The 11,898-nt window shown below is 37.7% G+C and overlaps 1 protein-coding gene across 1 annotated transcript; it reads right to left on the bottom strand.

The window, feature by feature from the left end:
• Window positions 1-276: 276 nt before the first annotated feature.
• LOC131334834 (cytosolic sulfotransferase 15-like) lies at window positions 277-1,756 on the bottom strand. The gene has a single exon (XM_058370125.1). The coding sequence runs from the start codon at window positions 1,685-1,687 to the stop codon at window positions 668-670; it is 1,020 nt and encodes a 339-aa protein (XP_058226108.1). The 5' UTR covers window positions 1,688-1,756; the 3' UTR covers window positions 277-667.
• Window positions 1,757-11,898: the final 10,142 nt, after the last annotated feature.

Raw genomic sequence — 11,898 nt, 5'->3', positions numbered from 1 at the left:
TTGAGTGGGCACGTATATCAAATGGTCGATGTGCGCCATGAGTAAGTTGGCCCGGATACATGAATTATTCAAAAAATAATAATAACGGCATTTGCGACAATAGTGAGCTACAATATTTTTTAAGAGAATATCAAAAATCACAATACCATACTTCATCAAGTGAGTTGTGCCGATCAAAATTAAACAATCTTTTCAAGCACATGCCAAGATTAGAAATTCGTTTTGATTAAACAAAAGAAATTTTCTAATTACAAATTTTGCCTGGCAAACTCGAAGTGTAAAACGTTAATCGTAAATTTCTTCCTGCAAATCAATTATTACATTCATAATATGATAGGAATAAATACAAACAACCACCCCAAGAACAATAGATTCCCACTTATTATGGGGAAAGAGAGATCCCTAACAATTCCACCACGAGAACAAGATATTCTCACTTACCATAGGGAGAGGTATCGCTAACAACGACCTCGAGATCGAACAAGAAGTTCCTCGCTTATTATCGGGAGAGATATCACGCAAACAACAGCAAGAACGAAAGATTCTCGCTTACTATATCACACAAACAACAACAACCACCACGAGAACAAGAGATTCTCGCTTATCGCTTGCCATAGCGATAAGCGAGAATCCAAAAACCCCTCGACCATTTGAGGAGTTAGATGGTTCAAAATATGCCAGGTAATTTTTCATTGGTAATCTGGTCTAGCCTCTCGACCATTTGAGGAGTTAGATGGTTCTTCCAATCACCAACTTCACCTTTTCTAAAGAACGCATCATTCTTGAAATCTGGATTGCGTGAACCATTTTTGTTCACCTCCAAGTTCCTCAACTTACCGAAACTGCAAAGTTCTATAATTTCCTCCACAACCCGCTCCCCCTCCTCTTCCATCGAGAAAGGTTGCCCCAAAAACTCTGCCAATCTTTTCACCTTCACAAACGTGTCTCTCTTCATTTGCTCATAAGTTATGAAGAAAATTCTCTCGGGACACTCCAGGCTAGCCTTCCAATACCCTTGCACATGATCCCAGAACGGTCCAAATCCAAAAACCCCTCTAGAAAACAAATCAACTGCCTCTTCCAAAGAGAGGGGTGGAAGCTCCTTGGATCTCACATTGGCCAGAAAATACCACATCGATATCAGCACGTCTTTAGGATCCCGACAAACATAGACAATCTTACAACCAGAATCCAGAACAGACTTAGGCAACGACGTGTAAGGGATGTGGGTTGCGAATATGCGAGGAGAGGGTAAGCCGTCAACATCCGCAACTGGAGGTTTCTTAAAAAGCTCAAACTCGAAGAAAGGGACGCAATCATGGGGGTTGGTGGTGAGAAGAGGATGAGCAGAACTGGCGTAGCAAGTTCTCTTCATGACGGCAAAAATCAGGGCTTTGAGCCACGTCGAGCCTGATTTAGGTGCCGAGACCAAGAAAACGTCGTCAGGACGAGCCTGGAAATGTTCCTGGGCAAACATGACGCCTGCCAAGCCATGCATGGGTTGGTACCAGAAGCCCTCGTAGAGGCACATGTTCTCAGCTATCCAGCCCTTCTCCTTCGGAAGGGTCGAGATTATCTCTCTATATCTTTGGTAGCTTCTCTCAACCTTTTTTATGCTTTCATGATCCCTCTCTTCTTCTTTGTTGATCATTTTGTTCAAGGATGAACAAGGAATAGAGGCTGCCATAGGCTTCTTTTAAAAAACTTTGCTCTGATAAGGAGATTTGGAATTAGAAGAAAGTGCTACCACCTCGGTTGTGTGAAAAATTCGATAGACCAACACATTTCATTTATAGTACTAGAAAGTTCAATTGGGCCCATCTAATATCCATCAATTTATTAATGTTTTGTCTGCACCCTTAACCCATCCTCAAAATCAACCTCTTTGATCCTCCTAGACAACCTCTTCCTAGGAGAGCCGGCCACCATCCTCAAATCAACATCTTCCTTGCTCCGATTGTCTTCCTTAACAGAACCATCATCATTAATTAATTTGCTATGATTTTGGAAATCATTTATCGTGCAAACAATAATATTACAACTCTTAACTCGTTGCTCAGTCTCGATGCTGATGAACGCCAAAAATTCACAGCAAGAATCACGAGTTGTAGTTTTCTCTGTCTTGCTAGCTGTTTTTTCTTTCTTTTATTATTCTTTGTTGTTGATTTCAAGTTGCTATCAAAAATATTGATTGTTGTCAAAAGCTTTTCATTAATTAGATGTGAGTGCATAAAGATGGTATATAGATATACATACATACTACTCCCTCCGTCCCAATTTACTTGTCATTTTTGGGAGTTTGTGTTACTTTTTAATTAATTATATCTTGTAATTTATAATATTTTAGGTGATTTCGAAAATATTGAATTATAAAACAAATCGAGATCTATCAAACAAGATCCATATTTGATATAAAATTCATTACCACTTTAAAAATATAACTAGTTTTTGAATCTAGTTAGAATAGAACTGAGACAAGTAAATTGGGATAGAGGGAGTACTATATAATGTCGATTACTAATTTCCTCCCAAGTTGATGAAAGGGACCACGCGGCGCGCGCCCAAGTGGCTTGAGAAGACCTGAGAAGATACTTTATCACGTTGATTTCCAAATCTTGTTCGGAAGTTTGCTTTCATATCAAATGATATGCGATCAATTTGATTTTTGCCCTGTTTAATGCTCTCAATGAGTTCAAAAAATGAACGGTCGTGATAATTGAATTGGGAAAAAAAAATTCCTTTTTCAGGCTTGTAAGGTGTTGGTAGTTTGTTGTCTTTAGGTTTCTCATTTGGTTCGTATATTGTCTAGTTTCTTTTGAGTTTTTTTTTTCATCAAGTTATTTAAAGTTTTGTTCAATTATTCGCATTTCGGTAATTCGTATTGATTTTTGCTTTTTTTCAAAGTTGTTCGTTAGTTCTTGTTTAACTTAGATCCTGTGTTTATTTTATATCCCGAGCAATAGAAGCATATTTCAAATTAGGGTTTCTTTCATTTTTTGTGTAATGATTAGTGAGTAGTCATACAAGTGAGGTCGTGGGGTGATTAGCACACTGTGATCAGGTCGGACATGTCTTGCTCCTATTTTGAAATAAAAATGAAAAGGCAATTTTAGGTTATTAAAGAACATTCGTTAAACGAACCCGGGTATCGTCGGAGCCCATGTGAACGGGAAAACGGGGGTCCAAAATCCATTCTTCATTACGCATGGATGAACGGCGACCATAAGGATTCGCATCTTTCGGGTATCTTTTTATCTCTAAAGTCAAATGTTTTTAAGAACACTGAATGAAGCAGATTAGTCCAGCTTGGTTGCGAGTGCTATGAACCACATGACCGTGCCTCCTTTTAATTTTCTGAAAAGTACAATCAATTTTTAGGTTTTAGTTTTTTTTTAGTCAGTACACATCACCGTCTTTGTGGATTCGACTCCGGTCTTACCGGATATTGTGCTATGTCGATTTCTGCTCTATGCTTGAGCAACCCATTATTTTAGGACTAGAAATCGGTCAAACATTTTTGGCGCCGTTGCCGGAGAAGTCTCCTTTTATCTATAGTTTACCCTGCTTAGCCCCTCCTTTTCGAGGTGATATCTATCATCTCTTTTATGTTTATGTCCTATCTTTATTTTTTCATACTTTCAATGTGGATATTGAATAATTCAAGTTGGGGGGGAAGGATCACTTTGTTATTTATTTTGTTAAAAAAAATGAAAAATTGAAAAAATAGTGGGTTTGTTTTTGCATGAGACTTGAAAGCTGTTGAGATTGGCTTGCGATTGATTGAGATATAATAGTCATTTTTGTAATATTGTGGTGGCATTGTAGTTATTTTTGCTAATTTGTCGCGAAAAATTTGTCATAGCATTTATTTTTAGCACATTTGCACTTCACGTCTGTTTGGACTTTGGTTACTTGTGAGTTATGACTTGATTATTCTCGATGGCTAGTTTAGTGGAGACTTTTGCCCATGTGAGTTTAGAATCTTATCTTTTCTTGGAGTGGTGTCAAATAAACTCTTATCGTCACGAAAAAAGTAAATTCGTTGTTGATCTCATTATTTTTGTCGTCAAGCGTTGGAAATGTTTTGAATTGCCTACTTATCTTTTGGATTTGGAAAGTTGCATGGTTGTGTTGCCCATTGGAAAGGATTATAGGCCATTTTTGATATTTAGAGCCGGTTCGTTTCTTCATTCACACATTTATCACTTATGAACCAATTTGAGCCTCATGCATACAGCCTTTTTGATGTTGAGCTCCACCATCTATATTGTGTCTTGAGAATGGTTAGTTAATGATGTGAAGGTGAATTTTTGAGAAGGGGATGAGTAGAGTTGTGAATTGAGTTTTGATTGACTGGTGATCTTTTCCATTCAATAAAAAAAAAGAAAAAAAAAAGTAAAAAGGGAAGACACCATATTATTGTGGAAAGGAGAAATTCTTGTTCTAAATGTGGGAAAGAAAGGTAGGAAAGAGAGAGGTGGCGGAGTTGAAAAAAAAGAGAGAGAAGAAAACGAGGGCATGCATTGTTGTATTTGCCCTATGTAAGTTGTGGTTAGCCTATTCTCGGACACTTGAATTTTTACCTGACCTTGAAATACTTTCCCGTACCTGATGTTATAACCTGGAATTGAAGTCCTATTTGATCCTATGGGCAATGGGCTGTAAATTGGTGGATAAAGAGAGTTTTCAATACTTGGCATTCCGTTCATGAGACCGTGTGTCCAATATAAAGAGCTTTCTTTTTGTGTCATCGTGTGCGGAGTATTTTGCTTTCATTTACATAACGTCTGCCCGCACATATTGAGAGTAATATGCACATTATTTCGAGTGATTTCATTTACATAACGTCTGCCTACTTATCTTTTGGATTTGGAAAGTTGTATGACACGGTGAGATTTGAAGTCGAAACTCGGTCCGGAGAGAACTTTTAGTTATTTTTCACTTGTGACCGAAGCTCTTGTTCACACACGCTAAGTTTAGGTGCCATGACTCATTTTTTTGATTTGATAGTATCTAGAACTGCTTATGCCCATTATCTCTTCGCGATGGCTTCATATTCTTTGTTTCAGATATTATTGAGTTGTCTTACAGGTTTTCGAATTTTGTGTGAAAAGAATTCATAGTGTTTGTGGGTATTCATTGCTATAAACCCTCACGAGACTTCACTCGTCCTCTGGGGATCGCTTAGAGGTTTAAAAGGCTTGTTGCACGGGCTAGGTGCAATCGTGAGTCCTACGATCGCCCCTGCATGATGAAATTTCTGGCTCCGTCCCTGGTTATTCACTACCCGAAAACAACATGACATTTCTCAATGACTTACACTATTAAAAACATCTCACAACTTTATTGCTAAAAAAAAATAATTCACAACTTTTTCACTGCAGAAAATACCACCTGAATAATGGCAGCCAGCTAACGATATATAATTATTAGCCAACTATTAAGTACTGTTTAATTAGTTGATATCTTAGCTTTATGTACATTTCTTTCCCGACACACAATCACCTCTTTACCCATATTTCAATCACTTAATTGAATCACTTCTTTTCATTGAACGCATGATAAGATTAAAAAAATCTAGGAGAGTGGATTTTTTTTTTTTTTTTTTAAATTTGGCAGTGAAAAAATCCAAGAACAATTTAGTATTTAAAGGCACAATAGAAAGTGACAAAATGATAAAAATAAATAAACTAACTTTCAAATTGTTCCACTCTCCTACTGTACGTCATCATTTTGAGAAAAATGTTTTTTTCTGAAATTTCAACGGCTAGTTGCAGCAAAAAAAAACATATGTGAACAAACGAAAGAAAGTAATAAATGTGTAAATTGACTGAACAACGGAAGTGGCCAATTTAGATTGTAGATATGTGAGATTTGTGTAGTACTAATATTTGAGTTTGACAGGACAGTGGTGGTTCTCTCGCTCAAATTATTATTCAATTATTCTACTTTCACACCTAAATACACACCCATTTACACATTCTCACTCATAATAGAGGTGGAGCCCGCACACACTACACATCCATTGTGTGTGGACTCCACCTCCATTATGAGTAGGGGTGTGTAAATGGGTGTGGAATTACAATTTTTGATTATTATTTGTACGTCATACTCACTTTTTTCTCTCACAAAAAAATAGAGCCGATTCTTTTTCTTTACTTTTTTTTTTTGGGTAATTAGTAAAATATTCCATCCACTTTAATTTTTCTTTTTCTTGGATCCTCAGATCTTGTAATGGGACCGCCCATTGGGTGGCGACCTTCACGTTGAAAAGAGTCATTCAAGGATAGAGCCATGGAGATAAGTGATTGCGACTATTACAACAAGAATTTTAAAAAATTAATTATTATATGTATAAAAAGAATATTCCTAACTTATATAGACCTGCCATTGCTAAAAAAAAGTCATTCTTTTTGCTATATACTAGTCCCTAATTTTCTATTTTCTTTTCAAGAAATTATGAGACCCAAATAAGTATTTCAAAACTAAATTCAGGCCAAAAAGACGAAATATATTTACTTTTTAGATTCCTCTCGTCATAACGAAGCAATAATCCTCAAAAAAATCAACGCAAAACTAACAAATACGAAAAAAAATTGAATAAAGATAAAAAAGAAGAAGAAGACATCTTGACTTATTTAGCTGAAATAAGCTTTAATCTTATTCGGAATGGATTAAAACTCCATCCCAAATGTTACCTAGCTAGCTACATTCGTAAATTGACCGAACAACTAATCAAGTTGCCAATTTTGATGATAGATATGCAAGAAAACATATATGTTGTGTGGTTGACAGTAGATTTGACAGACTAACAGTGGTGCATGGTTCTCTTTTTCTCTCACTAGAAACTAATTGCATATACGGTGTGGAGCCGATTCGGGTGAGAAAAAGATGGATGGTCTGGTTAGTGGGGAGCTAGCATGGTGAGGTGGGTTACTGAGCATATCCAATGGGCTCCTAAAAATGCTCCCAAGTGAGGCTCCTACATGACACAATTATTATTATTATTTTTTTTGGCTAGGGAATTTTTTTTTATTAATCTCTGAATTAAAAAACTATAAAAATTAAAAGAATCAAGGCGATCGAAAAAAAATGGTTAATAACCTAAGACTACTCGAGACCAACAAAAATCCTAAATTGGCCAGGCCCACAATCCACCTGCAACCCTAAAGCAGAAAACCAGCCCCAATCACCCAAACCACCATTCCACTGGAAAACCCATCAATATCACTACCAGATATTGATGGGCTCCCTATAAAAGCTCCCAACCATGGCTCCCAACACATTTGCCAAATTTAGGTAGTATTATAGCTAGCTCTAAGTGGGATCCCAAGTCTTTTTATTTTATTTTTTTTATCGTGAAAATTGCATTATACCCGTTTTATGGGTCCAATTTTTTTTAAAACTACTACTATTTGCAAGATAGGGAGTGCTCTTGCTAGCCCATTGAGTATACACATGGTCCCTAAACTAACAAGCTCTTAGTTGTGAGAATTGGACCTCAAAAATTAAGGCTTATGTAACGACTCAGAATTTTTAATGAATAAAAATTTCATTTATTTATCGGAATTTCTTTTAATTACTTAATATTACTTTTAACATTTCTTTTTAATTTCTATAATCCGTTATAATTAGATTTTAGTCCTTTAAATTTTATTTCTTGATTAAAAGCCCTACGTGGCTAGTAAAGTTAGTTTCCAACCGATTAGTTGGAGAAACCGAGTTACCAATCCACCTAGCTACATTACCCTAACTCTAATTGGACCTTTTTGACTATCTTTGAGTCTTATGAACCCCTCCGAACCCTATTGAACCATTAGACCATAGGAGTAATCATTTTACTCCCATGACAAGTCATTTCAAACCCTAATTATCACCAATATATCCTTGTCCATTGGACAATAAATGTTTGGAAAAATATTATCCTATGGATAATTAACCTTTGACTTGCCAATGTATATAGCCTTGACTAGACAAGTCATAGCCATCATTTTGCTTCCAAAAGAAGCAAGACTAACCATGCCATGCATGCCAACCTAGTTTTTAGCCTTAAGCCTATTATTCTAGGGTTACTTTCCTAGATGTGTATACACATATATACTTATATATACAAATATATGTTTGTACATAGTACCAAAGGGAGAGAGAAAGAGAGAGAGGAGAGGAGGCCGAGAGAGAGAGAGAGGGGGAGAGAGAGAGAGAGGCCGAATGAGAGGGAGAGAGAGAAAGGTGTGTGTGTGTGTATGCTTTTGGATACTTACACAAGTTAACCTTTTAACTACTCTTACACTCTACCTTAGTACACTTTACAACCCATTTCTAGTTTTCCATGTACAATCTTAGCCATCATTTTGTTCTTTCTTCCAAGCAAGCCCTTCCTAGGACAAGACAACCCATGAACCCTTCATAATAACCTAGAATTTGGCCTAGGATGGAAGTGACAAGGCATGGCATGCTTGAAAGACTTGAAATGACTAGACAATGGAGCAAATCCATTGGATAAAGAGAGAGGGAGGGAGCCGGCCATGAGGGGGGAGGGAGAGCCCAATGCTTGGCTATAAATAGCACCCCATGTTTGCCATTCAACTCCTCCAACTTCTCTCTTTAGAAATTCTAGCATTCTTACTTTGTTCTTTTTGTTCTTAAGTGTTCTTGAGTTTTTCTTGAAGTTCTTCAAGAAACTCATCCCAAACCACCCTTTCGATCCATAAAGTTTAGTAGTTTTAGTCACAAAGTAGTTTCAAGAGAAACCTTTCTCTTTCGAAGCTTCCGGAAGCCAACCGTAGGAAGTTACTCCGCCCGAACATCAACTTACTTTCTGTAGTCGTCACTACTGCCAAGAAGAAAGGTAGAACCCTGCTTCGCCTCCAACCTCGCCTTCAAATAAGGTTGAGAAAAACCCCAAGCGTAGGGCTAGGTCGCTGGTAGCATAGTAAACCGGCAAGACCGGGATCGTACCACAGGGAATTCGCAATATAGCTAGTCTGGATTGTAGGTTTATATGGTAGAGTGCGGCGTTCAAGACGGCCAACTTGATTTTGCTTTAAAAGTGAAAATTAAGGAAAAGACTAGAAATGAGCTTAATTAACTTAAAAGAGGCAAGTCTAGGGATCGTCCATCCCTTGACAAAGGCCGCTACCGGTTCTCGATTATAACTCAAGCGAGAGTCACGACCGCGTGCTTACGCCCGGAAGATTTAACTTTAATGACTACGTTTATCAAAAGATGTGATTAAACGGAACTAAACAAACCTATTTTTGCTAATGTATCTAACACGTAGGAGGCCACGAGCCCTCGGTACGTCGCTTGCCAAGACCGCTTGACTAAACTTCATACCAAGGAGTTAACACCCCTCGCTTAGACCAAAATGGCTAGGTTAATCCAATTCCGAAAACCATAATTTTAAGCCCGAAGTTTCGAGAACCAAATAACCGCCTAAGTCATTGGGAAAGATTAGCCCAAGACTTAACCAAAAGACTACTCACACATAGCTAAAAGACTAGACAACATGCTTAAGAAAGGAAACATGATTAACCGATAAAAACGGAAATAAACTTGATATTAGTAAAGATCTAGCAAGTAGCTACAACATTAACAAGCGAGAAAATAACATATGACATTTACTTACTTGAGTTCTTGAAGGAAATTACTAGAAAAGCTTGAAGAACATTAATGGAGTTCTCTAGGAAAAAAGAAAGACTTAGGCCTAAATCTAACTAAAAATGGCCATCCTTTCCATATATGGCATATAAGCCTATTTATAGGGCTCTAAAGTTAAGTTACAAAGGACTAAAAAGTCCCCAAAATATCCCAAAAACATTCCATAAGTGGAAACTTTCTATAAATGGAAGGTTGAAAAAGTAGCAAAAACGTGGATAATTCTCCAGTATGAACCGGTACTGGGATTTGCCCAGTACCGGTACAAGGCCTTCAAAAATACTGAAAAAACTGATCTCTGGACTTTATGAACCGGTACTGGGAAATTCCCAGTACCGGTACAAGCTTGACAGCTTTTTTGGGCAACTTCGCGGACTCGCTCCGGACACTCCCGAACTCGGATTTAGGCGTTCTTTGAACCGTTGGAAAGCTCGTTGAGCCTACTTTCTAACCCAAGTGGTTTGGATCAAAAGTAATTTGTACATCAAAAGTTATGACAATTCTACCCTCAGCACGTCGAAAGGTGAGTAGCTTTAGTAAAATCCTCACTTCCTCTTCAATTCCCTTGACTCTTGGGCGACCCGAGCAACCTCCAAACCATCTTTCGAGCACCACAATGGGGTGGCACATAGCCTTGAGTACTTGGTTGCACCCGGAGCATTCCTTGGCGATCAAACGCACCTTATTTATACAAATTGCCTGAAACACACAAAAACACACCTTACGTGCAATATCACTAAAAAAGCTAAATAAACGCAAGTTAAACCAACATAATACGGAACTAGACGCACCAAATATCTACAATATTGGGTGCTCATCAAACCCCTAGTTCAATAACTCTACGTATAGCATAGAATCATACGTTAGAAAGTAGAATGTTCTGGATTCAAAGTATCAATATCCTCATCGTTGTCCTTAAGTAGATAAGGTTATCTATTGTTTAGTTTTTAAGTAGATAAGGTTATCTATCGTTTACTATCGTCATGCATGGTAGTTAACAGGTGTATCTTAATAATGGAAGAATGAACATGTTGAATAAGCTACTTTTACTCTAATAAACATGTGTTGTTTTGAATTTCCAACAAAGGAAGAAAGAACAGTTTTCGAAAGATAAGATTTTATCGTTGATAGAAGTATTCGTATTTTGATCTTTAGAATGGTTATGAGCATGATTACTAATATAGAGTTGGATGACCTTGCTAGTTTAGTTTCAAGATTACAATGAATAATTTATGTTTGTGAAAAGTCCTACTGCGGAATCTATGTACGAAAACGAGACACGGAAATCGAGAAAGTAGAAACATGACACCTAGGGTGTGGTTTGATGAAAATGGCGTATTTTGAAAAGGTGAAATGTTTTGGAAACCGCAATGTGACCGGACATGGTAGCCCATTGTGTGGTGTGTGTTTTGTATGCCAATAGGAACCCGGTGCGGCGGAACCATTATGAGGATACTCGGAAACCCGGAACGGCGGAACCGAAGTTGGGTGTGTGGCTTGGTTATCCGCGGAGAGGAGCCAATGCAAAGTGTGCCAATAGAAACCCGGTGCGGCGGAACCATTATGAGGATACTCGGGAACCCGGAACGGCGGAACTGAGGTTGGGTGTGTTAAACGGATTTTGGAAATAATGATAAGGTTAATGAAATGTGGAAAAATGATGACACGGTCTACGAGAAGTCGCGTAGGAGAAACTCAGAACACATAGACACCTACGTTAGTTGAATAGTGAAGGTGGTGTATCATTGTTAATTGTAGTGTTAATCATGTACATGTCGAAATCGTTAACTTTTGATCAATTGTTGTAAGTTAAGGGTTAGTGGGTATGGGTTATTCTATTGAGGCTTCGTAGCTCACGGTGTTACTTTTGATGACCCTGACATATTATATTGGTGGTGACGCCGGTATAATATGTCAGATCTCATAAATGAACATGGTGAACTTTATACCTTGGAAGCTTTTGGAGCCAAAGAGCTTGCCCGAATGGAAGAAGAAGCGAAGCAGTAGATAGGAACCCTAGCTACCCCTTCTTTGTTGATTAGAAGTACTTTTTTGAAATTTATGTTGTAATATTGAGCCAGACTCCTTTTAATATTCAATGAAATTGTCCTAATTAACGTTCCCAAAATTTGGGGCGTTACAGCTTATGTGTACAGTTTTGGATTCAATTTAATTAGTAGCCATTTTTAGGTAGAGCGCTTGAGATGCTCATGTGTCGGGTGTGTTGCTACTCAGGACGGA

This window comes from Rhododendron vialii, chromosome 1a (assembly GCF_030253575.1).
Source record: "Rhododendron vialii isolate Sample 1 chromosome 1a, ASM3025357v1".
Taxonomy (NCBI): domain Eukaryota; kingdom Viridiplantae; phylum Streptophyta; class Magnoliopsida; order Ericales; family Ericaceae; genus Rhododendron; species Rhododendron vialii.
This window is presented reverse-complemented; position numbering and strand designations above follow the sequence as displayed.